The sequence below is a fragment of the Vicugna pacos genome, chromosome 6 (assembly GCF_048564905.1).
Source record: "Vicugna pacos chromosome 6, VicPac4, whole genome shotgun sequence".
NCBI classification, from domain to species: Eukaryota; Metazoa; Chordata; class Mammalia; order Artiodactyla; family Camelidae; genus Vicugna; species Vicugna pacos.
Window position 1 is genome coordinate 94,805,498 of NC_132992.1, and position 27,972 is coordinate 94,833,469.

General features: G+C 65.5%; 1 protein-coding gene across 4 annotated transcripts; it reads left to right on the plus strand.

Annotated features, from left to right (window-relative positions):
- On the plus strand, positions 1-27,808 carry INF2 (inverted formin 2). 4 transcript variants are annotated; one of them, XM_072963841.1, is made up of 24 exons: positions 1-308; positions 488-865; positions 11,762-12,161; positions 13,496-13,611; positions 13,676-13,835; positions 14,307-14,340; positions 15,301-15,442; positions 16,045-16,186; positions 16,384-17,037; positions 17,561-17,706; positions 17,787-17,848; positions 18,498-18,600; positions 18,744-18,829; positions 19,264-19,364; positions 19,947-20,017; positions 20,093-20,200; positions 20,542-20,612; positions 21,338-21,458; positions 21,814-21,978; positions 22,105-22,180; positions 22,376-22,537; positions 23,022-23,669; positions 24,100-24,156; positions 26,778-27,808. In XM_072963841.1, exons 3-23 carry the CDS (start codon positions 11,771-11,773, stop codon positions 24,153-24,155), a joined length of 3,615 nt encoding a protein of 1,204 aa, XP_072819942.1. In that variant the 5' UTR covers positions 1-308; positions 488-865; positions 11,762-11,770; the 3' UTR covers position 24,156; positions 26,778-27,808. The 4 variants fall into 4 exon arrangements, with proteins under 4 accessions (XP_072819942.1, XP_072819943.1, XP_072819944.1 ...); XM_072963842.1 differs by lacking the exon at positions 488-865; XM_072963840.1 differs by lacking the exons at positions 1-308; positions 488-865 and adding an exon at positions 8,439-8,611.
- Positions 27,809-27,972: the final 164 nt, after the last annotated feature.

Below are 27,972 nucleotides of genomic sequence, written 5' to 3' on the forward strand. Positions count from 1 at the left end.
GCGGCACTGGCGGCGGCTGCTGCTGTCAGGGGCAGCTTCCTCAGGCCTGCTGCCTGCACCGCCCAGCGGAGTCAGCTGCCCAGAGACCGCCCAGACCCCTTCAGGGAGTGCTGCTGGAAGGAGGCCCCACGAGCTGGCCAGGCTGATGGGGACGCTGTCCATCCCAGAAGCCCAGGAAGAGCAATCTCCCAGGAGGGAACCTCAGTTCTGGGCACGTGGCGTCAGCTAGCCCAAGGAGGGTTCCCAAGCAGGGCGCAGACGGCCGATGAAGGAGGCCTGGGAAGCCGGACTTTTGACAGGCAGCCTCAGTGAGTGAGCCGGTTAGATGGCGCGCTGCCAGTGGGGGGTGGACCTGGAGGAGGTTTCGAGGGGGAAGGCGGAGCAGTGGAGACCAGGGAGGGGGCGGACAGCGAGGTCTGAGTTGGGGAGACCACTTCCAGATGTTTCCCCGGTTCCCTCCCCTCAACTCCTTGCGTCCCACCCCCAGTGCCACCCCCGCCCACCAGGAGCGAAACCAGCAGAGCCGGGAAGGGATCGACCCCCAGGAGAGGAGGCCCGGGTATTTATAGGCCCGGGGTGCCTTGCCTTAGTCTCTCCGCGGGCTTGCCAGGACGGGGCGGGGCCTCCCAGAGGGACCCCTCCCCTCACCCCGCCGACTCCGCCCCGGCCCGCGCCCGCTCCCCACGTGGCCGCCGGCGGGCGGGGCTGGGCGGCGCCGGGCGGCGCCTCCTCTTCCTCCCGCGCGCCGGGGACAGCCCGAGCCCGAGCCTTGCGGAACCCTGCGGTGGGCTGGCTGTCGGCAGCCCTTACCCAACCCGGATAGAGAGCTGGCTGCACCCCCGCCCTCAGCCGCCTTCTCCTCCCGGTAAGTCCGCGCCCTCTGGGCCTAGCAGGAGCCGCAGGGAAACTGAGTCCGGGTGATGGCGATGCGTGGGGCTGGGGATTGGGGTTGGGGCAGCGGCGTGTGCGCCCCGGGTGGCGGCGAGCAGCCTAGCGACGCAGGGCTGCGGGATCCCGGCACCTGGGCGGGGATCCCCCTGGCGCCGCGGCCCCGCCGGCTCGCGCCCCACCCCGGACTGCCGCCCCGGCGCGGAGACTCTGCCCGAGCGCGCACTGCCCGCAGGCGGTGGGCCGAGTGTCGGCCGGGCCTCCGCCCTGCCCGGTGCCGGCAGAATTTCCCCTCCTCGTGGCTCCCACATCCTGAGCATGAATCAGCCACAGTTGGGAAAATAAACTTCAACTTTGGGTCCGCCGCCCTGGTGGCACCCAAGGCACTGCGACGGGGCTGCTCGGTCTGTAGCTGCGTGAATGCAGGTGGGCGCACGCAGGGTCCTGGCACACCCACAGGCAGGCCTTGGGGGAGCGAGCCCCCATCACTGCTCTCGCTTTCCCCGGGTGGGGCTGATAGGCTGGCCCTGTGGTCTCACCCCTGGACTGCTTTCCTGCGGAGGAACTCGGGGAGTAACCATAACCCCAGGAGGGAAGTCGCCCCAGCTGGGTAGACCCTCTGCCTGGCCTCCTGAGGCTGTGGGACCCATGGTGGCCAGTCTGAGTTGCGACCACAGCAATAGTGCCCTATCCCAGCCAAATTCACCAGGAGTGAGTGTCTAAGATGGCCATGACAGTGCCCCAGCCAGGAACCAGGAACGAGGCCAGAGGTCAGGCACACCCATGCAGGAGCTGGAGTTGGGAAGTCCTCTCCCCACCAGCCCCGCCCTCTTCTCCCTCTGGGCAGTGGGATCTTGCCGGGACACTTGCCTTCTCTGGGCCTCAGTTTCCCCATCTGCTCTCTGCAGGGTGGGGACAGTGGCTCCATCAGGGACCCAGAGGGAAGGCCCCCAACCCTGTCACGGTGCCATTCAGGGCAGCAGGCCTTCAGGCTGTGCGCGGAGCAGCCCTAGTGTAGTACCTGTCAACATTTGGGTTCAGGTCTGGTGTCTGAGACCTCACACTGCTTCCACCTCTCACAGGTCAGCATCAACTTTCTGCTGAAAGAGCCAGGTTGGTGCAGCAGTGGGCCTCTCCCCTGCCAGCCCTTCCCCAGGACTCCCAGCTCTGGGAGTGACAGGTCAGCAGGGTGAGCAGGCAGGCAGCGGGGGTGCTGCAGGGGGAGTGAAGCGAGGTGACCAGGTGGGGCTGCCTGTCTGTCGAGGGTTCGCTCCTTCCCAGCAAAGAGTTAACCATCAAGTGTGGGTCCCCCACTTTGTGGAGGTGTTGACAGGATGTCGGAGCTGCGTGCACACACCTCGCCTGCGGACCTGGGAGTCCTACCTTAAATAGACTCCGTTCGCCTTTCATTAAAGTGCAGTTGTTTTCCGGGTTGGGAAAGTTAGCTGGTTTGTGAAGGCGCGGCGCGGATGGATGATAACTGGGCCCTGGGCACAGCTGGCCTGGTTCTGGCCCTGGCCCTGTGAGGTGAGCTCAAGCCCCTGGCTTTTGGGGGTGCTCAGAGGCAAAGCTCCCCTGCAGTCTGAAAGCCTGTGGGCTGAATAAACGGAGAGGAGTGAATGGACTAGCCTGCCATCGTCTCTGAGCCTCCTGCCCTCTGTGAGGGTGGTGCCCCATAATCTCTGTTCCGTGGAAGAGGAAACAGACACGGGGTGATTGGCTGCAGAATTGGTGCCTGCGTTTATAAAGCTCCTACTGTGTGGGCTGGCTTTCGTGCCCCCCACTGCTGCGGTGGGCCGGTGTGGTGTACACCACGCTGGGCAGACAGCGCTTCCCCAGGGTCGGGGGAGAACTGGCCGGCTCCAGGTGAGCACCCCCCTCTCCCAGTCACCACGTAGTTCCCACAGGAGCAGACGCCCGTGGGCACCGTCACTCTGGGCGTTCAGAGAACCAGGTCCCGCCCAGCAGCACCCCCCCACATCCAGCACAGGTGGGACGGTGCGGGCCCACCTCGGGCGCCCACCGGTGTGAGCCCAGAACAGAGCAGGCTGTGCAGACAGGCAGCTGCGCCCCGGAGCTGCTGATCCATTGAGGCAGTGGGTCTTCCTGGCAGAGGGGGCCGTTGCGGGTGGGTAACTGATGGAAAGGCCCCTCTCCCAGAGCTGTCGAGGACAGAATGGCCCAGGGCAAGGGCCAAGGCTGCCCTCCTGTTCTGCCTGCCCCTCCCGCCCCTACAAATTTCCCAGCTGCACCTGAGTGCCTCCAGCACCTGCCTCCTGTAAGCTGGGCCCCAGTGGAAAAGGAGGGACAGGGAGGGTGGGAGGGCAGACCGCAGGACCATCCACTCCCGCGAGGCTGTGCCTGGGCCAGCCCCACAGGGAAGGTGTGCACTGCTCGCGCAGCTGGGAGGCCGGGCTGACCCGGGCCATGGAGCGAAGCCCTCCGTGGGTGGGAGTCCGGCCGGAAGCAGGCTTGGGGAGGTGGAGGCCAGCTCTGCTTTTCCCACTTTGCAGATGGTGCCGCTGAGGCCTGACCTCAGAGGCTAACCCTATGGTTGATCCAGGCACGTGGGTCAGGGAGGAGGAGAGGGCCAGACGTCCCCCTCCGCCTGCACACACAGCGTGGGGTGGTGGTTTCCCCTCCTGGCCTTCGAGCACCCGCTCCACCACTGTGGGCAGAGGCCAGCGCCAGCCCCTCTGCATGCCCCAGCAGTGCTGGTCCCCTCCCCTCCGCACACACACAGTCCAGCTGGCCCAGCTGGTGGGGCAGGGGTTTCTGCATGCCTCAGCTCGACCTGGGATCCTTGCCAGCTGCTGGTAGATGCCAGCCTGGACCCTGCCCCGCCATGTGAGAGGGCCTCAGTCTCTGTCCTGCCTGGTCCTGGGTGCTCTGGGGCCCTGGGATGTGGCCTCAGTGTGCAGCCTGCCTCGCCCACCACCATGTCCCCATGCCCGTGTCCCCGTTTCTGCTCCAAGTACAGCTTGGCACTGCCGCCTGCGCACAGCAGCCAGGAAGCAGACATCTGCTCTTCACCCGGCCCCAGGGTGGGGAGGGGGTGCTCCCCCTTCCCCCGCCGCCCCCCGCCTGGCTCGGCCGCCCCACCTGCACAGACGTGACTGGCAGAACAGCAGCCCCGAGTGCCCAGGTTGGATGCTGCCCTCCTTGGGGACACCCATGGCCCCCGCCTGGTCCTTCCAGGCTATTCCCCTAGGGTTGAGCCAGGCCCTCAAGCGGGAGGCAGCGCAGGGAGGGGCTGCCTGTGGGAGGTGGCCGGTGATGGGAGGAGCACCCAAGACAAAGACCCAGAGGCGGGACCTGGGGGTCACCTTTGACAGCAGGAGGGGGCAGCCTGGGAGGGGCCTTGCTGGCCAGACTGGCCGGGCACCTGTGCAGGTGGTACTGGCTCAGCCAACCCGAGGTTCTGGGAGAACTTCTGGCCGTCGTGCGGATGAGAAAGCCCAGCCCAGCGTGGACCTGGCCTCTCCATACCTGGCCGGAACAGCACCCAGCATCTTGTCCCCGATGCTCTAGGCCTCACTTGCCTGGTAGGGCTGGGCTCCTGGCGCCAGCAGGTGGCCCAGGGATGCTGAGCAGGGACTGGGGAGGAGCATGCTCCCTCCCAGCTCGGTGTCGGGCCCAGCAGCCCGGCCGCATGGCCAAGGAGATGTCGGGGGGAGCGGACTACTGGACGGTTGGATGCTGCACTTTCCAACAATCAGGGGCCTGCTTTACAGGCAGCATCTTGTCAGTCTGTTGGTAGACCAAGGGGCGGGATGGGGGGGTTGCTGACTGCTCATCCCAGCGTGAGGACAGGAACCAGGGCCCAGGACATCCTGTGGGTTGTCCAAGGGACATGGCCGGTCAGCGGCAGAGCCTGGTCCCCACTGGAACCCTGCCCTGGGACCTGGCTGCAGCCCCTGGCAGTGCCGGGTTGTGTGGCTGGGGCCCCTCCCCCAGCTTCAATCTGCAGCTTTGTCCTCCCTACTCTGGGCAGGCAGCCTGGATCTGGGACAAGGGGGAGGGGGGCCGGCAGTGGGCAGCCTTCACGTCCCATCCCAATACCCTGAACAAGCCAGGGCGATCAGGGCCTGAAGCCCGGCCTACCCCTTCCCTTCCCTGGACACCAGGGGTCCTCCCCTCTGGGAGAGGCCTTTCCTGAGGACAGCACAGGGGCAGGGGAGGGACTTGGGGCCTCTGGGAGGAGGCATCTCAGAGCTTCATCTGGTCTCCGTGGAGAGAACCCAGGCAGAGGGGACTCTGGTGGCGGGCTAGAGGCCTGCACGCAGCCCAGTGGACTCCTCCGGGTAGAAACGGTGGCCTAACACCACCTTGCCACCTGCGGGGCCACAGGTTCCTTACCTTGCCTCCCCCCCACCACAGGTCTGTACACATCACTCCCCTCTAGTGTTCGTTGTCATAACCGACTCAGCCACGGAAGGTGGCGGTGGCCACTGTTGTCTTCAGCCCATGTGCCGCTCCCTCTGCTGGGAGAGGCAGGCGGTCCCCTCCGGCGTCGGCCCCCCAAGATCCAGACCAGAACCCTGACAGTGTCAGAGGTGGCCAGTCCCTCCGGGAGCTCACCATTAGCCTTGCTCTTCGTGCAGCCGGGAGTCCGAGGCCCAGGTATAGGATGACAGTGGGAGGCGAAGACAGATCGGTCCCTGAGAGTGCAGGTGGAAGTGGAAGTCCAGCTTCCTTCTGGGCGTGCCTCCGCCCTTCCTGCCCTCTCCCCGCACTGGAGTCAGCCAGTCCCAGGTCTCCCCCAGCCCATTCCCAAAACCCAGACACACACAGTGCCTGGCTCAGGGCTGCACTGCGCAGACCCTCTTTCCAGTGAGCCCAGGGCAGGGGCAGCACCGCCAGCCTGCTCCGAATCAGTCCTCCCACCCCCCCGACCCCTGCACCAGGGCCGACCTCTCTGTGGCTTCCACAGGCTTCTACTCCTAAGCCAGGAAGGTTGGGTCCAGGGAGGGTGCCAGCGGGCCAGGTAATGCCATGTCTGTCATCACTCTGACCTGTCCCCAGATTCTGGGGCAGAGTGGACTGAGCCCTGGCCTGGCTCCCCTGACCACTGGTGTCCCCCAGCTCTCAGTGCTGACCAGCTCGGGACCCCGGCCTGGAGGAGACCCCCCCATGACCGGAGCTGAGGGCGAGCCTGCTCTGAGGCCAGCTCCCTCTGTGAGATGCTTCTGGTCCCCTTCTGCCATTTCGCTCGCTCTAACTGTGAGAAGGACCACGTTTGCGCTAGATGCAGCTTCTTTTAAGGTCCAGTGAGTGTCCTGCGTGACATGTCACACTTCATGTGGTTGAAATCCCACACGGCGCGCCTAGCATCCCAGCGGGCCCTTTCTGTCCTCCTGCTGGACTCCGTGGCAGCCAGCCCACCTCCTCACATGCAGGGCTTGGGAGTCAGGGACCTTGCACCCCATCCTGGAGACTGCAGGTGGAGCTCCTTGGATACAAGACGGGCCAGGGAGCACTGAGGACACTGCCCACCCAAGGTCCTGTGCACTCTGCTTCTGGCGTCAGGCGGACAGGCGGGCGATGGGTGGACACTCAGTTGTTCCTTCCCTAAGGCCCACTGTGTGCAGGACCCCTGCCTGGGATGAGCCCACAGCAGGTGACCCACACAGGTCAGTCAAGGTCCCCTGAGGGCTTGTGGCCTCGTCGGGAAGATGACACACATGCTGGCGGCTCAAAAGGAGATTCGTAAAGCAATAGGGGGCTCACAGCAGGACAGCATCAGCTCCCCCTCCCACGTGGCAGGGCCTGGGCTGCCCCTGAGCTCCAGGGAGCTGCCAGGAATGTAATCCAAGGGTTGCCAAGCAGTGGAAAAATTTGGGTTCTTGTAGGAGCTAAAAATACAGTGTGGCAGCCCCTGCCTCCGAGTTCCGGAACCCCGCTCCTGCCATTCTGCCGCCCACCCCGGGGGAAGACAAGCTTGCTCTGTGCACCCTGCCCCCGCCCTCGCTGGCTCTGGGCCCAGAAGCACCCCAGCCCGTGTACCGATGCTGGCAGAGCCACCCTGAAGCTGCCTCCCCAGCCTCGGGCAACTGGCCCCCTATCTCAAGTGCCTTCCTTAGGCCTGGCCCCCGCCCCATCCCTAGAGCCCCTCCGCCTGCCCTTGCAGGGATCCAGGAACGGAAGCCATTACCCAGCTCCACAAGGCGCTAAGCTTTGGTCCCGAATCTGGGCTTCCCCACCCTGCCATGCAGCTTGAAGCCCGATGGATGGACCCGTGCAGGGCCTCCCAGCAGCCTGTGCCCAGGACACAGCTTGGTGTTCGGTGCCTGCCTGGACAGGCTTCCCCCCTCTGGCTCAGTTTCTCCATATGCACAGCTGGTCTCTGAGGTCTGGGGGACCCCTTTGACCCTGTCCGTGACACACACACACAGTTTGTCTACTGCCAGGCAGGGGCGGTGGCTTCCCATGAATCACACAGCTGCCCAGGCATGTGGGCGCCCAGGTGGAGGTGCGGGCATCACCGTGCCAGGCTGGTCCCAGGCACAGGAGGAAAGCCAGACAGATGTCCAAGGAGGCGGCCTCCGTGTGGGCTGGGTGAGTGCCCACGAGCAGGATGCCTAGGTCGGTGGGCTGACACAAGGAAGGCTCTGAGGGAGACCCTACCTCCCAGAACGAAGGGTAAGGCATGACCCCGGCCCCATGGAAACTGCATGTTAATGGCCGAAAACAGGCAACGTCTCACCAATATCAGGGCCCCGGGTCTCCCTCTGCAGGAGGCTCCTGCCTCTATGGTTCTTCTGGTGCAGGGGAAAGAGGGGGGCGGGGGCGGACTGTTTGGAGGGCGCTGAAGCATCCGACCCTGCAGTAGCCCGATGGACAGGTCTGGCCTGAGCAGCAGGTTCTTGGGCCCTGGGTGCCCCAGAAGGGTCTGCTTTTGTAAAGTCCGCTGCTGGCTGCAGTAAAGCTCAGCAATTCCAAATCCCTGCGTAGGCCCCGCCCCATGGGGGCCCCGCCCAGGGCAGGCTGGCCACGCCCTTCATCTGGGGGAGCTCTGGGAACAGGGAACGCATTCCTGAGCTTGTGGCCCCGCCTGCAGGAGGCTATGGCCCACGGGAGGCCCCGCCCAGGGCAGGATGGACAGGGGGAGACCTGGTGAGACCTAGCCCAGGGAAGGTCCCTGTGGCCTCGCCCCGTCTAGCTCTCCAGGCCGGGCTGCGGGCCTTGGGCTGGGCCGGGTTGAGCAGGGCCGGAGGGCAGAGAGCCAGGCTTCCTAGGACGGGTATTACAATAGCCACGTGAGTCTTAACGTGCTCATGCAGTGCCCTCGGGGTCCAGTTCCTGCACAGGGAACCCTGCTGCCCCTCTTGAGACACATGCTGTCACTACAGATGGAGAACAGAGGGGGCAGAGTAACTTGCCTGGTCACACAGCCCAGGAGGCCCAGGAAGGAGGCTCCCGCCTTCCAGCACGCTGCCTCCCATGCAGGGTCCCGGGTGCTGTCTCCACACGGGTGCCTGAGAGCAGTAGACGAGTCCGTCCTGTGCTCCTTGCAGAAGTGCTCAACTGCCACCCAGGCGGGAACAGGCGAAGGCTGCTGGTTTGTTCGGAGCTGCTGCAGCCAGGGGGTTGGCACCACCACCTGGCTCGGCGGGGACTCCAGGCTGACACCAAGTGGGGTTGTCCTGCGGTTCTATCGCGCGCATGCACGTTGTTACTGAGACCTTAGAACGTTACATACACATCCACGTCTGCATGCATGGTATGTGGTATGCAGTTGATATGTCAAGGTATTTTCTGTGTATGGAAAGCTTCATAGAAAGGGGAGCTTAGGGGTGCCTGATGGGGGCGGTGGGCTGGGGAAGCCGGACCCCCACGAGACTCGGGCGCCGCAGTGATGGCTAGGGGCATGTCTGGCTTTCTCAGCATGGTCCTAAGTCGGACGCAGGGACAAAATGATGGACACTGTCGGTTATTGGTCACACCCCTGCTGGCCACGGCGGGGCCGTTACAGGTTGTTTGGCTTCCTGGGCTGTCGCTGGAGATAGAGGTCTCACTTCCTGCAGGTTGGCCGTGTGGGGAGCAGGCGGCTTCCTGGGCTGGTTCCTGTGGATGATGGGTTGGGCTCCCGGGCTGGCGGCTGCGGCTGCGGCTGCGGGTCAGGGTTCTGTGTTTATATATGGTCTGGCCATTGTCCGTTTACATATCCAGCCTTCATCCTGAAGAGCGTTGGAACATTTCTAGGAAGACATCCTCGGCCAAAGGCCTGGCCACTGGGGCTCTGGATGAGGGTGGGCAGCCTGGGGGGCATCACAGAGGGAGAAGAGCTGCCCCCACCTCAGCTGCCAGGCCCCTAGCCAGGCCCCCTCTCCTCACCGGAGGCCCTGCGCACACGGTGACTGTGAGGCGGGGCCAGCTCGTGCGGCTGAGCTGTAGGACACAGGGACGGCGCACAGGAGGCACACTGGACAGGTGGCCGGTCCCCTGCTGTGCTCCCACCCCACAGACCAGGGGGCCCCCATATGTGGGGTCTTTCAGGGGAGTGAGCCCATGGCCCCAGGAACAGGAGATGTACAGGGGGACTGGGAAGTTCCAGGAGGGGTGGCTCTGGTGACACTGGCTGTCTCTGAGTTGTTTTTCTGCAACCAGGGGTCCCTGGGGCTCTTGGCTGGAGAGGACACTTGGGAGGCCAGAGGCCTGGCCTGGGAGGGTTTGTGCTCTGTCCACTCAGCCTGTGCCAAGGAGGCAGGGACTCGGGCCAGTGGAGGCGGGGAAGGGAGGGTCCGTTCTGGGTCCTGCTTCAGCAGCAGCACCTCAGCCGGGTGGCAGTGTGTGTGGAGGTCCGTCTGCTGTGCTGTTCATGGTGCTGGTGGGAGTGACCCTCTCCCCCGCCACCGAGAGGCTGCCTGGGAGGGACCAGGGCCACGGCTGGCAGCTGGGCATTTCAGTCGTCAGCAGTGATGAGAAGCCAGGAGAGTGTGAGGGGCAGCCCGAGGCAGGGCCCAGAATGGGTGGGCAGAGGCGGCAGGAAGGTCCTGCGCATCTGGGTGAGTGCGTGGGGGTCCGAGGCGGTGGGCCTGGGAGGGTGGGTTAAGCCTCAGAGTCATGGGGAGGGCTCCAAGTTTCCCACCCAGCCAGGCCCAGCCCAGGACCCAGGCCGCAGGGGCCCACAGGGGATGGCTGATGCCCACCGCGACATCCCGTCGCCTGCCTCGCAGGGTGCTTCCAGCAGCCTGAGGCTGGTGCAGGTGAGGAAACAGGGTCGGACGGAGCAAGCGTCTCGGCCAGGTCTGCAGGCAAGGGCCGGTGTGCCCGGCTCAGCCGTCTCCCGCCGCAGCCAGGCTGCCTCCCGGGAGGACCCCGTGGGTCCCTCGGGGCAGCTGGACAGTTGGGAGGGTGAGGGCCTGCCGGGGGAGGGGGGTGATGCTGAACTCCTGGCTCAGACCCACTGCTCACAAGAGGGGCTGCTCTCTGCCCCTGGCAGGCTTGGGCTGGGCTCCAGAACCTCGAGGGCAGACACCCAAGACTGCCCCTGGGCAGACAGGGAATGGGACCGCTAGAGGCGACAACAGCAAATGCTGGGGATCCCTTGGCTCCACTCAGCCTGTCTCCCGTGTGACCTCAGGTGGCCCCTGGGGTCTCCCTTCTAACTCGGCAGCCCTTAGAGCAACGCTGTGCTGGACACCCAGCCCCTCACGGGCTCCTGGCCACCTTCCGAAGTCCAGCCTCTGCTCTGCCGTTTCCATCTGTGGGGCCTTGGGCGTGTGACCTGACCTTCCCGGGTGCCTCCTCCATTTCCCCTCCTGTTAAGTCGGGTGTACATGCCTGCCTGCGCGGGGGTGGGAGGCCACGGGCCAGGGTAGGCAGTGCCGGCACCAGCCCCTGGGCATGAGGCGCAGTGGTATCGCTGTGCCTTGCCCCCCGGCCTCCTGCTGCCGTTCTCACACGCTAAATATAAGACCCGAGCCATACATGGTCGTAGAAGAGCCTGGGCTGCCCCTGACCCTTGGGGCCAGTCCCAGGGGCTGTGGTTAAGGACAGCGTCATGGCTCGGGGCCCCAGGGAGAGGGCTTGGTGGGTGTGGTGATGACACGGAGGCCTGCCGTGCTATTCTGTTGTCGGAGAGACGCGTGTTGGGGTACGTCCGGGCCAGGCCACCCCCTAGCCTCTGCGGGGTGTCCTCTGGGCTGCGATCACACTGGTTGCAGCTGAATCCAGGTAAATCTCCAAGAGCCAGTGGGCCTAGGGGGGACGCTGGCCCTCCGTTGCATACAGATGGACAAACTGAAGCCATAAAACCTGGGCCCTGGCAGGCCCGCTCTCCACAGCGCCCTGATCTTGCCCAGAATCCAGTGGGTGTTGAACATGACCGTAGAGTCAGCCCCCCTCCCCAGGCACATTCCTTACGCTGTGGGCAGCCTGGAAGTGCCCAGGGTCTGGCATTGTCCCCGCCCACCCTACTGACCCAATCTAATCCTGTCCACTGGGCAAGGGAAGCACCCTGGGGCCAGGTAAGGGAGCCCCAGAGGCACTGTTTTTGCTTCGTGATCACAGCTGGGTTAGTGGTGTTCCTGCTGGTGCAGCCTCCTCGGGGTCCTAGTGCCCCCAGCGAGGATGGTGCTGCTGCCTCCTCGGTTGCTATGACGATTGAGACAGGGATGGGTGTCAGAAGCACCTGGCACAGGAGGTGCCTGTGGGCAGTGGCTGCCCTGGTGGGGCGAGGGGTAAGCAGCACAGTGTGTCCCCTGCAGGTCGGGTGTCAGCAGGAAGCACAGGGAGTCCCTGATTGGCAGGTGGAGTTTCGGCACAGAGGACGCTTCCTCCACTCACCTGCCCGGGCTGAGCCCATGGAACCCGTTGAGGCCTGGGGCTGGGCTCCAGGCTGATACCCCGTCTCCCTCTGGCCCTGCAGTTCGGCAAGATGTCGGTGAAGGAGGGCGCCCAGCGCAAGTGGGCGGCGCTGAAGGAGAGGCTGGGGCCGCAGGACTCGGACCCCACAGAGGCCAACCTGGAGAATGCCGACCCCGAGCTGTGCATCCGGCTCCTGCAGATGCCCTCTGTGGTCAACTACTCGGGCCTGCGCAAGCGCCTGGAGAGCAGTGACGGCGGCTGGATGGTGCAGTTCCTGGAGCAGAGTGGCCTGGACCTGCTGCTTGAGGCCCTGGCGCGCCTGTCGGGCCGCGGTGTGGCTCGCATCGCCGACGCCCTGCTGCAGCTCACCTGCATCAGCTGCGTGCGTGCCGTCATGAACTCACAGGAGGGCATCCGGTACATCCTCAGCAACCAGGCCTACGTGCGCCAGCTCTCCCAGGGTGAGCCGTGGCCCGTGGGGGTGGGCTGCACGGACGGGCCTGAGCCACCCAGTGTGAGGCTCCGGGCCATGCAAGGCAGTGTGAGGGCTGAGGCACAGGAGAGAGCTTGGCCCACAAGCAGGGAGGGCTTCCTGCAGGAAGCACCGATTTCCCGTCTCCCCAAGTTGGAGACCTCCATGATCCTCCTGCTAGCTGCCTTTAGTTGACCCCTCTGTTCTGTGATTTTGCCCTGCTTTTCCATCCAGCCCTGTGCTAGTTCAGGCCCTGCCCCCTCCCCGATCTCTGGCCTCCAGGCCCCCGTCCACACTGTGGCAACTGGAGGCACTAGGTCAAAAACCCAAGTGGCCTCGCTTTTTGGCCTCGCTTTTACTCACCTGGCTCCAAGCTCCTCGGGGTTAGCTGGGTCTCAGCCTTTCTAGTCTGGCCGGCCCCTGCTGATGGAGTCATGATCCACCTCCACCCCCCCACCCCACCCACCCACCCCCGTCCCTGCTCTGGCCACCTGGGGACTTCATCCCGAGCTGCAGCCCTCTGGCTTCCCCTCCTGCTCAGACTGCTGTGCCTTCATGTACCTGCAAAGGCTTGCTCAGCTGTGAAGTTCCAGTTGGCTGACACCTCTTCTAGGAAGTCTCCCCACCTTGCACCCAGACTCAGTCCTCAGCCCTTGGGAGAGGCCCTAGGTAGCCCTTGGGGGACAGTGGTCACAGTGTGCCCCTTGCCCACCAGGCTGTGCTGCTCCCACTGATACCTCGGGCTCCGGGGTTGGGGGGAGGTGACGGGGGGGCAGCACCTGTGGGTGAGCCTCCCACCTCATTCCTGTTACACCCCGCCCAGGCCCAGCTGTTTCTGTCTGTGGAGTCCTTTGTGACTTAGTCTCAGCAGGGCCAGCCAAAAGACACCCCCAAAACTTTCTCAGCTCCAGGAATGAGGTGGGAGGCAGGGGTACATGGGGACACAGAGGCACCAGTCAGTGCTAAGTTTGGAGAGAACACAGGCTCAGCCCTGGGAGGTGTGCCAGCATGGGCCTGGGGCCCAGAGCCAGCAGGGACCCCTCTCAGAACTGAGGGCCAGCCAGAGTAGATCCCGGGTAACTGGGGCTGCAGGTGTCTCCAGCCCCTCCCTGTGGTCCCAGAGGCAGGTCAGCACATCTGGAGAGGTCGGCACCTGATGTGGATGGGAGGCCTCCAGCCTCTGCCAGCTGGGCGCTTCCCAACTCAAACGTAGGAGTCCAGGCCGGGAGGCGGGCACAGGCCGGGGACGGGCAGGCCTGGGAGGAGGGGGAGCCCCAGCCTGGGGCCGGTGGGCGCCGCTGAGACTCCTCTGGCCCTTGATAGCTCTGGACACGTCCAACGTAATGGTCAAGAAGCAGGTGTTTGAGCTGCTGGCCGCCCTGTGCATCTACTCGCCCGAGGGCCACACCCTGACCCTGGATGCCCTGGACCATTACAAGGTGAGCAGTGGGGGCTGGGGCCTGGGGGGGCCTGGGGGCACACTGACCCCTGCCTGCCCCGCAGACGGTGTGCAGCCAGCAGTACCGCTTCAGCGTCATCATGAGCGAGCTCTCAGACAGTGACAACGTGCCCTACGTGGTCACCCTGCTCAGCGTCATCAACGCCGTCATCCTGGGCCCTGAGGACGTCCGGGCCCGCACCCAGCTGCGCAGCGAGTTCATCGGTAACCCTGCCCGGACCTCTGCCCCTTCCCGGGGAGATGCCCCGCGTCCCCCACTCCAGGGCCCCAGAGGAAGGCTCTGTCCTGGGCTTGGCAAGCCTCCTGCCCCCACCGGCTCCCTTCAGTGGACCCAGGGCCTTGAGACCCCTGGACGTCAGCCCTCGAGGGCTCTGGGTACAAGTCTGCCCAGCAGTGGAGGGAGGCAGGCTGTCTGATACCCAGTTCCAGCCCTGCTGGTTGTGGCAGTGGCCAATGAAGGGACACAGCTGTGTATCCAGTGCAGTCTTCGTCCAGAGCCTCGTGTCCCCCCCACGTCCTGTGGGAATGGGTTCCCCTCCCGCCTCACAGGCTGGGTGCTTTGGGTGGTGGGAGTGAGCCCAGGGCAAGGGCGGAGGCAAAGGCATCGCAAGGGGCAAGTGACCCCGGGGGGCGGGCAGCCTCCCAGGCCCTCCAGTGCCACCTGTTCCTTCGCAGGGCTGCAGCTGCTGGACGTCCTGACGCGGCTGCGGTGAGTCCCCGCTCGCCGCTCCCCAAAGCCAGGCCCACCTTTCCCGGGCCCAAGCACCGCCTCCAGATGGGCAGGGTGGAGCTTCAGCGAGTAGCCCCAGCAGGCCTACGCCTCCTGGGGCTTGGTCCCTGTGAGGACCCAGCCTGCCATCCCTGGCACTGCTGGACGGGCCATTCTGCAGTTTCCCTGTCCCAGGGCTTGGTGGCCGCCCTTAGAAGCTAGGGTCACCAGATACAGGACAGGACTCTCGGTTGCGCCAGACCGTTGACAGGCAGCTGGTCACTTTGTTAGCGGAAGTGTATTCTAGATGTTGGCTGAGGCATACTTACGCTAAGTATGTTTCCTTGTTTGCCTGAAATCCAAATGTACACGGGGAGCCAGGAACCCATCAGGACCACTCTCCAGGGTGAGGCCCCCACCCCGAGGAGGTCGTCTTGGGGCAGGTCCGGGAGGGGGCCCCAGGAGGACAACCCAAGCTGGTGTGACGGGTCCTGAGCTGGCCTCAGGCAAAGGTCTGCTGGGTGCTGAGGGGCCGCCCTGCCACTGAGGGCGCAGCGCCCTGGCCAGGCTGAGATGATGGGCAAGTCCTGGGCTCAGTGAATGCTCAGGCTCCCACGGTCGGGCCAGATGCCTGGCCCTCCACACAGGGGCCCGGTGGACCCCCTCAGTGCTGCCCTCCCAGCACTGAGGGCCTGCCGTCCATGCAGGGCCACCTGCAGCATGTCCTCTTCGTCCCTCCCTGAGGGGTGTGTGGAGCTGCCAGCTGACCTGTGGGTAGATGGGCAGGAACCCCGGCTTGAATATGGAAGGTCGCCACCCCTGGCCAGGGAGCCCAGCCTGGACAGACCACAGCCCCCTGGCTGTGGCGGCCCTGGGCTCTCAGGGTGGTCTGCGTGTGCATCCAGGGAGGGGAGGCTGGTGGGAACAGACAGCTCAACCTGCCGGGTCCCTTCCGCTCAGAGACCTGGAGGATGGGGACCTACTGATCCAGCTCGAGACCTTCAGGGAGGCCAAGGCCGAGGATGAGGAGGAGCTGCTGCGAGTCTTCGGAGGCACAGACATCAACAGCCACCAGGAGGTCTTTGCTGCCCTCTTCCACAAGGTGGGCCAGGCTGGGACCCCTCCAGGGGTCTCAGGGCCCAGCAACGGCCGCCCGCCCTGCCCTGGGGCCTGGGGCCTGGGGCCTGGGTCACGTCCGGAGCTACATCCTGGGGCAGAGAGCAAGCGGTGGGGGCTGGAAAGAGGCACAGTCTGGGCCTACCCGGGGGCAGAGCAGGGGCCACAGGCCCCAGGAGGACAGGGTTCCAGAGGCCAGGCCTGCCCAGAGGTGGCTGCACTGTCCTGGGCCCCAGGGAACTTCAGGACTCGTGAGAAGCCAGGAGGATGAGTTCTGGTCCAGGTCAGGCCTGTCCATCACTGAACCCAGCAGCTCCCAGCTGGGGACCAGTGTCCCCAGGGACATCTGGAAACATCTGGAGACCTTTGGTAGGGGTGCTCCTGGCTTCAATGCACAGGCAGCCCCCATACGGTGACCTGGCCCCAGGTCGCCAGTGCAGCCACCGGGGACCCCTGACCCAGGCTCATCACCAGGGCCCCCACGGGGTGTCAAGTGGTGACAGGGGACGCTCCCAGGGAGGCCGGGGGTTACAGGCCCATCTGGGGAGGGGATGGCCATGACCCGCCCTCCTCGCCTGCCCCGCCCAGGTGAGCTGCTCCCCGGCGTCCGCACACCTGCTGTCCGTGCTGCAGGGCCTCCTGCACCTAGAGCCCACCCTCCGCTCCAGCCAGCTGCTCTGGGAGGCCCTGGAGAACCTGGTGAACCGGGCAGTGCTTCTGGCCAGTGACAGTGAGTGGACAAGGGAGGGGCGCCCTGCCCACAGCCCCAGCCCACATCCCCCTCCCTGACCCCAGCCTGGTGGGCAGACACTGGGTTCTCTGTGGGGGAAGGCTGCCATCCTTGGCCCCTAACTGCCTCCTGCGGGAGGGAGGGGACCACACCTTTCTTGCTGCCCTCTACCCTGACCTCAGATGTCCCCACCCCAGCCCAGGAGTGCACCCTGGAGGAGATGGTCGAGCGGCTCCTGTCCCTCAAGGTGCGGCCCCGTCCACGTTCCCTGGACAAGGCCCACAAGAGCATCCAGGTTGACCTGGGCCAGAGTCGCAGGGACAGCTCCCCCCAAAACACGGGTGCACCGAAGGCAGGTGTGGAGGGCCTGCAGCCGGTGGCGGCCCCCGTCAGCCTGCCTGTTGCCGGCGACCAGAGCGAGAGCGACATGATGGCCCCGCAGCCGACAGCCCCAGAGCAGCAGGAGCCCGCCCCACTCTCACCTGCGCCCCACCTCCCTGGTTCCACTGCCGGCTCCCCTCCTCCTGCCCCCCCACCCCCACCTCCCCCACCGCCGCCTCCACTACCCCTGCTGGGCCGGGAGGCTGCGTTCTCCCCACCCCCACCCCCCCCATTGCCTGGCTCTAGTGAGGCCATACCCCCCCCACCTCCACTCCCAGGCATGGGGTGCCCACCCCCGCCCCCACCCCTGCCCAGCACCTCTGGGGCCCCTGGCATGGAGGAGATTATTGTGGCTCAGGTAGACCACAGTCTGGGCTCTGCCAGGGTCCCCAGCCACAGGCGGGTGAACCCGCCCACTGTGCGCATGAAGAAGCTCAACTGGCAGAAGCTGCCTTCCAGTGTGGCCCGAGGTGAGGCCCCGGGCCCCGGGTGGCTTCCCGCTGCTGCAGGGGGCTGGGCCCTGCTCAGGAGAGCGGCAGTGGTGCCTGCAGCGCGTGTGTGCTCCTGCCTGGGCTCCTGCTCTAGGCTCGGCTGCTGTGTGGTCTGGGGGCAGGAGGGCAGGAATGAGTCAGGGTCATCTCTAAGGACCCTCTTCTCCCACCCACTCCCCTGCAGCCCGGTGTGAGTCTCTGATGCCGCAGACCCTGCACTGCCCAGGCCCCTGGGTGCTGGGTGCCCTGGTGGGGGGTGCCGACACTCAGAGAAGGCCAAGGCCGAGGCCGACCTGGTCGTGGGCACCTGTGCCCTGTACGTGCACGGTGTGACAGCAGCTAGAGGGCTTTTTTTTCGCCAGGCACTTATTAAGTGCCGGCTGTATGCTTGTCCTGGGCTGGGCCCCAGGCAGGGCATCCCTGCCAGGCCTCCGAGGCTGGGGCCCTGTGACTCTCAGACCCCTGGGGCAGGCGTGAGCTGACTGGCAGCCCTCCCCCGCAGAGCGCAGCTCCATGTGGGCATCGCTGAGCAGCCCGGACGCCGAGGTGGTAGAGCCCGACTTCTCCAGCATCGAGCGGCTCTTCTCCTTCCCCACGGCCAAGCCCAAGGAGCAGGCAGCGGCCCCGGCCAGGAAGGAGCCCCGGGAGGTAGGGATGGGGCCCCGGGCTCAAGACCAGGCGCTTCATGCCCGCCCTCCAGGTACTCAGGTGCCCGTGGTGTTTTCCAGATCACTTTTCTGGACCCCAAGAAAAGCCTGAACCTCAACATCTTCCTGAAGCAGTTTAAATGGTGAGCAGCCGGTGTCCCTGGGCCAGCCCCTCCCACCAAGCCCCGTCGGACTCCCAGCCTCTGCCCCAGGCTTCGTCTTGGGCTCGGCAGTGCCATCTTCAGGCCGCCCCTAGGAAGTGCACATACCGTCCCCGGGGCTGAAGACGTGGGGTAACAGTCACAGACAACCCCCACTAGGGGCCCTGGAGACCACCAGCCCAGACTTCCTAGGGAAAATGAGACCCAGGGAGTGGCTGGGATTCCCCAAAGCCACAGACAGGTGATGGCCAAGCCAGGGTGAGGATGAGGACCTGGCCCTGCCTCCCAGCCCCAAGTCCTTCCCTGCTGTGGATGCAGGGCCTTGGGCCCTGCCTGGGAGCTCACTGGGTGCTGCTCAGCCATTCCTCCTGTGTCCCAAGCAGCCAGCACCCTGGAAAGGGGAGGCCGAGGTGCTCTGGGAGACGAAGAGTGCATTATTCAGACCCTAGCCTTATTACTGTGTGACCCCAGGCAGGTAGCCCGCCTTCTCTGTGCCCCAGCAGCCCTGGCTCCTGCAGCCTCAGGTGTGGGAGGAAACCCTGGTGCGGCCAGTAGAGGTGTCATGGGCCAAGGGCCATCCCAGGCTGGCAGGATCCTGCCTCCACCACCCCTCATCCTTTCACTCCTCCAGCTCCAACGAGGAGGTCACCACTATGATCCGGGCTGGAGACACCACCAAGTTTGACGTGGAGGTCCTCAGGCAGCTCCTCAAACTCCTTCCCGAGAAGAATGAGGTGAGTGGGGACGAGAGACAGGCCAGCCCTGCTGGGGGGCATGGGAGGGCTCCCAGCTCCACCCAGAGCTGTGCCCCGGAAGTGAGCAGGCACTGGGTGGGGGCCAGAAGCTGGAACCCCAAGTGTGGGCCTCCTCCCCGCAGATTGAAAACCTGCGCTCCTTCACCGAGGATCGGGCCAAATTAGCCAGTGCCGACCAGTTCTACCTCCTCCTGCTGGGCATCCCCTGGTGAGCTCGCAGTCCCCCAGGGGGAAGGGCAGGGAGAAGCAAGGGCGGAAGCTGGGCCCAGGCCCCTCCTCAGGGTTCCATGAGGGGTGGTCCAGATGTCACTGGTGCGAGCCCCCCAGTGGCGGGCCCTTCCAGAGGAAGGGGCTCATGGCCTCCTGCAGGCCTGCGTGGGCCTTCCTGTATGACCCCGGAAGTCTCCGCCTATCCTAGGAGGGAGGGGCGCCTGTCCTCGTCCTCGACCCCTGAGCGCTCGCTGGAAACGTCCTTCCTGGGCCCCAGCACCGTCCTGCCGGGCCCCGTCCGGCGCCGGGCCCGGGAACGTGCATGCTGCACAGGGCCGGGCTGCGGGCCCCTCAGCTCTGCGCAGAGCAGACCCTGCTGGGCCAGGGCTCTGCGGGGAGGCTGGCCCCTGAGCTTCTGCCTTGCCGTCCCAGCTACCAGCTCCGGGTCGAGTGCATGCTGCTGTGTGAGGGCACGGCCGTCGTGCTGGACTTGGTGCGGCCCAAGGCCCAGCTGCTGCTGGCCGCCTGCAAGAGTGAGTGGGGCCCAAAGCTGGGGAGCTCGAGGGCTCCCGACAGCCACTGGGAGCGCCTCTGTGTGCCCGCTTCCCCCGCCTCACTGTGCAGCATCATCCAGTTCTGAGGCCCACACAGAGCATGCGCACTCATTTCTGAGCACGCAGACGTGCACACACGCGCACACGCGTGCACACACCGCTTTCCCTGCCCGAGGGAGGGAGTTGCCGCACACACAGGGCAGGGACACAGATCAGCCTGACCACCGGGATGCAGCTCATTCCTGCTGAGGACACATGCAGGGTTGTCCCCTGTTGTCCTGGCCACAGAGCCAAGAGCCAGGGCGGCCTTAGGTTCCAGAAGGTTCCCGTCAGCCTTCTCACCCATAGAACGGGGTCGGGGTCATCTGTCCCCGGGTTGTGAGGTTCAGAGGACACTGATGTCAGGGCAGCCTGCTTCTAGAGCCCCCAAGTGTGCTTGTGTTCAGGGCTCTGCTGCCCTGCCCTCTGCCTCCTGCCCCGCGGCCCTGTCCCGCCCTGGGCCGAGCCCGGGGTGGAGGTAGGGAGGCCTGCGGGAGGCAGTGACATGACCCCCTCCCGCAGGCCTGCTCACCAGCCACCGGCTGCCCATCTTCTGCCAGCTGATCCTGAAAATCGGGAACTTCCTCAACTACGTAAGTGGGCCGCACCTGCCCACCCGCGCTCTCCGGCCACCCAGCCCGCCATAGACTCACTCCCCACCCCCACAGGGCAGCCACACTGGTGACGCAGATGGCTTCAAGATCAGCACGCTGCTGAAGCTCACAGAGACCAAGTCCCAGCAGAGCCGTGTGACGCTGCTGCACCATGTGTTGGAGGTGCCCCGCGGGCCAGGGACCCCAGGGCCTGCGGGAGGGTGCCCACGCCCACGCCGCCCTGCCCACAGTCCCTCCTGGGAGCCCTATTCCAGCTCCCCTGCGAACCACTGCCCTCCCTACAGCCTCCTCCTGCTCTGAGTGGTCTCTGTCCCTCTGACCCCAAGAAAGGTGAAACCATCACAGAACCACAGCCAGGCCCAAGGGAAGAGAGCAGAGGTCCAGAGGGATTTCCAGGGGGTGTGGACCTCAGCTGCTGAGGGTTGCGGGTTGCAGGGTGGGCGTGGGCATTCCCCGGAGCAGCATGTCGCCTTAGTGGGTCTCAGGGACACATCGTGTTGCAGGAAGTGGAAGAAAGCCACCCCGACCTCCTGCAGCTGCCCCAGGACCTGGAGCCGCCCGCCCAGGCAGCAGGGTAGGCGCCTCCTGCCCCACCCACCCACCTGCCCAGCCCACGGCTCGCCCTGAGCCCTGGTCCCAGCCAGTGCGGTGGCTGGGCTAGGCTGGGTCCTATGGCTGCAGCCCAACCCTGGGCCCCCAGGAACTGCTGCCTGATAGACAGTCATTTTCGCTTTGGGACAGGACCTCATGTCCAGCATGCCCTGTCCCCATGAGGGACAGAGGGCAACTGTGGCCTCAAGGGACAGGGTGGGACCCAGCCACAGTCCCACCAGGAGCTGGTCTCACACAGCCTCTTTACAAGATTAACCTTCATGAGCAGAGCCATGCCACCCCCGTTGTGCAGGCAGGAAGACTGAGGCCCAGGGAAGCCAGGGCCACGTCCATGGGATCACATAGCCCTGCAGGCGGCTCTGGGCGGGCAGCCCCAGCCATCTGACTCCAGGGTCCACATTCGCAGCACAGCCCTGCCTGGCTCCACGCCGCCATAGAAGGTCCTGGGGCTGCTGAACCTTGCAGGGCTCGGGCGAGGAGGACAGACTGAGCCATTGGGGTCACTGTCCTAACACGACAGCCCTTGCACCTTCTATGGTGGGCATGTCCCCCTCATGCCGCTCAGCCCATCCCAAAGCTCTGATGTCCTTCTGTGAGCCTTTGGGTGTGTGGTCTGGGGCGGCACTGTCCCAGCAAGGCTGAATGTCTGCTGCCACCTGACCCCACCGGCCCTCTGGGGCCTTTCAGGATCAACCTTGAGATCATCCGCTCAGAGTCCAGCACCAACCTGAAGAAGCTTCTGGAGATGGAACGGAAGGTGTCCTCGTCTGTCCCGGAAGTGCAGGAGCAGTACATGCAGCGGCTGCAGGCAAGCGCTGGGGCGCAGGGTCCCCTCCAGTGTTGGGAGCAGAGTGAGCTGGGCTGGGGCAGGTGGGCTGGGGGATGAGACAGCCACGGCAAGGGGCCCCCACAGGAGGGCGGCCCCCTCTTCCTGGCCCCACAGCAGTTCCCACAGGTGCAGGATCTCCCTGGATCCCAGGGCCGAAGTGCTCGGACCAGGGTCCTGCCCAGAGTCTACGCCTGCAGGGCCTGTGTCGGGGGCTGTCCTCCCGCGGCTCTGAGCACCCCGGCCCCTCCCTGGGGCTCCAGCCCCGCATCTCTGATGGCGGTGGGCGGCGCTCTCCGCGGGCCCTCACCGCCCTGCGCCTGCCCCGTGCCCCCAGGCCAGCGTCGCGGCCTCCCGGGAGTTGGAGGAGGTGTTCCAGGCCATCGAGCAGAAGCGGCTGGAGCTGGCCGGCTACCTGTGTGAGGACGCCCAGCAGCTGTCCCTGGAGGACACGTGCAGCACCATGAAGACCTTCCGCGACCTCTTCGTCCGGGCTCTGAAGGTGGGCCAGAGGAGCACGTGCTGGTCCCGCAGCCCCACTGGCCTGGGCGGGGCGGGCGGCCTTGCCCCCTCCTGCCAGGCTCCTACGAGATGGGGGGCCGGGGTCATGGCCCTGTCTGCCCGGCAGGAGAACAAGGACCGGAAGGAGCAGGCAGCCAAGGCTGAGGAGGCCCGGAGGCGGCGGGGCGAGGACGGGAAGCCTGGTGAGGCCAGGGCTGGGGCCGGGGGCAGGGACAGGCCACGGTGGGGCCGCCGAGTCTGGGCTTTGGCCCCTCCTCCCCCCTGAAAGTCTTGCAACTCCACCCACCCCTTCCTCCAAGGCGGCGCTCTCCCGAGGGCCCCCAGGTGGGCTCTGGGGATCCCGTGAGCGTGTCTCTGAGGGTCTCTCGGCTCCTCAGTCAGGAAGGGAGATGTGAAGCAGGAGGAGGTGTGTGTCATCGACGCCCTGCTGGCTGACATCCGGAAGGGCTTCCAGCTGCGGAAGACAGCCCGCGGCCGAGGGGACGCCGAGGGGCCCAGCAAGGCGGCTGCCGCAGGCCCCCCCAGGAGCAAGGCACCTGGTGAGGCCCTCACCCGCCTCCCCATCACGTTCCCTTACCGCCATCCCTGCCCTGTGCTGGCCCTGCAGCCCGCACCTCCCTTCCTCCAGGAAGCCCTCCCTGACCTCATGGGAGATCTGGTTCATCTCCCCTGCTGCCCTGAGGTTTAGGGCAGCTCACCCACACGATGCTTCCCTTGTCTGTGCTACAATCGAGGTCTCCCCAGCGGTTGTGACAGCCTTCTATCCAGCCCCCCGGCAGGCAGGAGAGCTAGGCCAGTTGGCTGGTTGACACGCGGCCCTGGGGCTCAGAGGGGCTCTGAGGAGGTGGAAGAGGCCAGCATGAGGCTCTGGGGTGGGGGGCATCCACTCCCGGGGAGGCTGCTCCTGGGAACTCTAGGGGCTGGGGTCATGTGTCATCACCTTGGGGCCCAGTGTCCCCTGCTGCCCCACTCTGAGCAGACCGTGGACACAAGGCTCTCCACTGACATGCGTTCCATCCACAGCAGCCACCAGTGATCCCATGAGAGGCCCCGGTCTCCCCACCTCTGAGCCTGGTCTTGACACGGTAGCAGCCAGGGAGCCCCAGGGCTGGGACCTCGCAGATGCAGCCCCCAGCAGCCCCCAGCCCACCGGAGACCCGTCAGAGAAGGGTGGTCCTGGGCCCCTGGAGAGGCGTTCTTCCTGGTACATGGATGCCAGCGACTTCCTGGCCACGGAGGACTCCCAAGGCCGCCCACCCACTGCAGGGGCCTGGCCAGTGGTGCTGGAAGACGCCCAGGCCCTGAAGCCCCTCAGCTTCTCCAGCAACAGGCCTCCCGGAGCTATGGGTTCCAGCCAAGACAGCGAGGAGCCCGCAGCCCCTCAGGGTGCCCGCCAGGCAGAGGCTGACAGCACAGGCCAGGGCCTGGAGGACACAGCCCCCAGCAGTCACAGTGTTGGCCTCGCTGCCGCAGGCGCCGGCGGGGACAGGGACGAGGACGAGGATGAGAACACAGCCCCCGACTCTGCGCTGGACACGTCCCTGGACAGGTCCTTCTCTGAGGACGCAGTGACTGACTCGTCAGGGTCTGGCACCCTCCCCCGGGCCCAGGGCCGGACCTCGAAGGGGACAGGCAGGCGAAGGAAGAAGCGGCCCTGCAGGAGCCAGGAAGGTAACCGGGGCTTCCTGTCCCCCTTGTCCTCCCACGCGGGGCTCCTGGCCAGCGAGTCAGCAGGGCGGGGGCAGCAGCGCCCGAGGAAGGCCTCCATCCGCAGCTTGGGCTTCTCTCCACTGTGGCTGCCCCGCCCCCGCTCCTCCTCGCCGCCCCCGAGAGTGGGTGGTTCCCAGGGCATCTCTGTCCTGCAGGAGGGAGGCAGTGGCGCTTGGCCCACAGGAGGGCAGCTTGGGGGGGGCACCGCCGAGGTGGCTGCACCTCTAACCCACTAACTGCCCCCTCCCCCGCGGCCCCCAGCAGGAGGCCAAGACAGCCCCTGGGGCGGGGCTGCGTTTTGGCTCCGCGTCCCTGTGGCCCCAGCTCCAGCTCCGAGTTCAGGGTTCGTGAGTGACAAGCTGTTGAGTGCGTCTCTTTTATTTGAAAGCAGAGGTTGCCCCTGACTCTGACGATAGTAAAACAAAAAGGCTGTGTGTGATCCAGTAAGGTAGGTCCGCAGCCCGGCGCTCCACACTAACCGTGTCGTCGAGGCCGGGCCCCGTGCCCGGCCCCTCCTGGGCGCTAACCTGGCTTCCCTCCCGCTCCTGAGCCGCTGGTGGTGGGACGCTCCTGGCCCTCGTCTTCCTTCCTCTCCCGGGAAGCGCGGGGGCCACGCCTCGCTTAGCAGCTGTCTTTTCTGCTGTGGCAACGGGCAGCCTCAGAGCTTCCGCCAGGCAGACGGCCTCAAGCGGCTGGGGTGGACAGGGCTGACCCGGGCCTCCTCGGGGAGCAGGGTTCCAGGGCCTCTGAGGGCGGGGGCCGCGTGCCCAAGCTGTCTGGCTCACCCCAGCCCCCAAGGCGCCCCCTTCCCTTGCATCTGTCCACAGGGCACCCCAGCCCTCCTCTGGCGCTGGTGCCAGCCACACGTGTCCCCAGGGAGGCAGTGAGGGACAAGGAAGATCCCAAGGGCCGCTGCCAGGGACAAGTCAGCTGCCAGCCCCTGCAGGGGGTGCGCAGGCCTCCTTTCCCTGGAGGCCAGGTCCTGGAGACAGCGAGTGGGTCTGCAGGCACTTCCGCTGGATGAGCAGCGCTTCTGGTCCCTTGAGAGCAGGCAGGATGGTCAGGGTCTATGATGAGGCTCAGATGCAATCAGACCGACAGCCTAGATCCTTGCCGCATCCCAGCCTGTGCTGGTGAAGGCAGACTAGTGCAGGGACCTGGAACCCCTGCCCGGTCACCAGACCCATGAGTGGGGGCCCTCTGCCTCCCTCGCACCTCCAGCCCATGGGCCCGGGGCCTAAGGCAGAGGGCACCAAGGTGAGGTCTGGCTGGTGCCGGAAGAGGCCAGGGCAGGAGAGGGTCCGGGGCATGTTTTGCCGTGGTGTACCCTCACACTGGGTGCAGCCTTCACCCCCGGGTCTGGGCTGTTTCCTGAGCGTGGCTCTGATGTGAAACACCAACATTCGCCTTTAGAACCTCACCAGCACACCCCTCAGGGGCCAGGATTTGTCCTTGCAGCCCCAGCTGCTCGCCCTGCGTGTGGGGAGCATTTGGGGCATGTGGTCCATGGGTTTGGGGACAGCAACCACGTGTGGCCACTGGTGAAAGGTCAGAGTGCCCAGTGCCAGGTCTGTGCCCCGCCACTCACCCCCAGCCGGGCCCATCCCCCCAGTGGTAAGGGCAGGAGGAGGGATCCCACCCTTCCTGTCTCCCCAACTTCTTACTTGAAAAAACTAATTCAACAGGAAATTTGCAAGGTCATAATGAGCAGCGCCTGCTGTTCACCCCAGAATGGCAAAAACTTGCAAAAACTAGGAAAATTGCTAACACCTGCTGTATTGCCATCTCCCACCTTCGTGGCCTGATTTGAGTTACAGCCGTCCGGGCGCTTCTTCCCTGGGTTTGTCCCTGGGGTCTCCCAAGGTCAGGGCTGTTCTGCCCCACGCGGGACACCATGCTGTCTTCACCCGCAGCCCCGGCCGGGCAGGGGTGGCCACGTGTCCCATAGCGGTTGCTTCAGTGTTCTGGAAACGAGGTCGTGCCCAGGGCCGCACATGCAGCCCCTTTTGTCTTGCGTGACACTGACATCGTGGAAGGCACACCATCCAGGCTGTCTTGGGGCAGGAATCCTACACCCACGACTGGAGTCCTCCACAGAGCGTTGTGAGAGGGACGTGGGGGCCTGCTTGTCCTGTGGTCAGCGACACTGACACTGACTGGGTGGTTCCAGTGGTGGTTTCGCCGGACCCCCGCCCCCCACTGCACAGGAACCGTTTTTCCCTCTGTGCTGACTGCTCCCAGTTTGCACAGCGGCTGCAAAATGGTGATTTCCTTCCACAAACTTCCCTCCTGCCCTCTTTTTCAATCACAGACGTCTCCAGTGCAGGTGATCTGCCCCCGTCCTCCGCTGTGACGTCCTGTGGCCATGGGACAAGTGGCATCAAGCTGCCCCCTCCATCCCCTCGGGTCCTTCCTTGAGCTCAACCCCGTTCCCCTTCCGTCCCACCCCGGCGCCCTTGGCCCTGCCTGAGCACTCCTCCCGGCTCCACAGTGGGACTGGGGCGGAAGCCCCGCTGTGACTGACTGCCTGTCCACATCTGCCTGACTCCTGACTCGTTTTCGTGACCTGTCTCTTTCGAGCGGTCGTCCTCTCAAACCGGACATCCCCGGCTCTGGGGTGGCTGTGGGGACAGGGCATCTGGGGGGACAGCCAGCAAGGGCCCCGGGACCAGGAAGCGCAGAGGGTGCAGGGGGCAGGCGGGCGGCAGGAGCCTTGGGTGGGGGCTCGGCGCCCTGAGGACAGAGCTGGAGAAGGGCAAGGCAGGAGGATCCACCTGAGGGGAGGTGACCGAGGGCACTGGTGGGGGGGGGGGCGACAGCGGAGTGAGCCGCGGGAGAGGGAGTGACGGGCCCCACACGCCCATCGGAGGTGATGAAACAGCCCTTGTCTGGACTGCTGGACCAGAGCCAGCTTGCTGGGGGTCTTCCAGCACCTTCCTCCTGGGTGAGCCTTGCTGCTCCAAAGAAGGGGCCTGAGGTCAGAGTGGACCTCGGACACTGGTGATGAGGGGACAGCAGGAGCCTGGCCAGGCCACTCCTAACCACACCCTTTCCTCTCCCTCCCTGCAGGCCTCAGGCCCAGGCCCAAAGCCAAGTGAGTGGACCCACACAGCAGGGGCCACTGGACGTGCTGCTGCTGAGCGAGGCCCCTCCAGGGCCAGGCTAGGACCAGGCCCTGGGAAACCAAAAACTCTGTGCCTTACCCAGCCAGTGCTACCGCCTCCCGAGGCCTTTGAGGTGTTGTGGCTGGGACCCCCACGGGCACCGGGGCCTCATCCACCCGGCGCCTTGCTACACTCCCTGCACGCCCCTGGCCCCTCAAGGCCTGCTTTCCAAACGCCGATGTCAGACCCCGACCCCACACCGCATGCACCATGGTGCCCACCCACCCTCTTGCAGGGGAACAGGGACAGGTGGCTGCGTCCCTGGGCAGCCCTGAGCTTGTACCCCGCTCTCCAGTGACCTGGTTCCCAGATTTTTCTGGGGGCAGGCCCTCGTGGACCTCTCCCCATGAAGCCCCGGGAGCCAGGCAGGCGGGGAGCCCTTGCTCCACAGCTCTGCTGCCCACCCACTCAGCTGGGCTGCAGCAGAGTCGTTTTTACCGAAATGTGATTGTGTGTTTCTACTGTTCTGTGGTGGCCAAGCTGGGGTTAAACAGGTGGGTGAGGGGACCCCGGGGCCTCTGAATTGAGGCAGGCTGTCTGGCCATGAATGGGAAGGCAAGGGTCTCTCTACTCAGCTGGGCAGGGGACTCCACAGAGTTGACACCTGTCCCTGGAAGCCCTGAGGGTGGGAAGGTGTCTGCCCTGGCGGCCACAGCCAGGCCTGCCCCCGCCACAGCCAGGACCTGGCCACCTTTCAACAACACAGCCCGCACAGCAGCTGCCCCTCCTGCCTCCAGAGGGGGCCCTGCTGGGCTGAGGGGGGCGAGGATCCAGGCCTAGGGGACAGGAAGGACCCAGCCAGTGGGGCTGCCACCTCTCCCCAATGACCCTGTGGGCAGCTTGTCTGTGCCCCCTGCACACACACCCCTCCAGGTGTGAGCTGCTGAGACTGGAGGCTGGAGGGACTAGCCAATAAAGAGCAGAGCTGGCCCAGCACGTGAGCACGTTGTGTTCAGAAGCTGTGGGTGACTGTGGTGTGAATGCAACAGCTGTGACGATGTGGGTGGGTGGACTGATGGACAGATGGATGGGTGGATGGCTGCAGGAGCAGGTAGGCTGCTGCGGGGGGGGTCTCACAGAACACCTGGAATATGGACTGA

Excerpts from the sequence above, each read along its gene's own strand:
- INF2 (XM_072963840.1), top strand. Across the intron at positions 16,187-16,383 it reads AGTGCTTCTGGCCAGTGACA|CCCAGGAGTGCACCCTGGAG; the intron begins GTGAGTGGACAA and ends TCCCCACCCCAG. Across the intron at positions 21,459-21,813 it reads AGTACATGCAGCGGCTGCAG|GCCAGCGTCGCGGCCTCCCG; the intron begins GCAAGCGCTGGG and ends CCGTGCCCCCAG.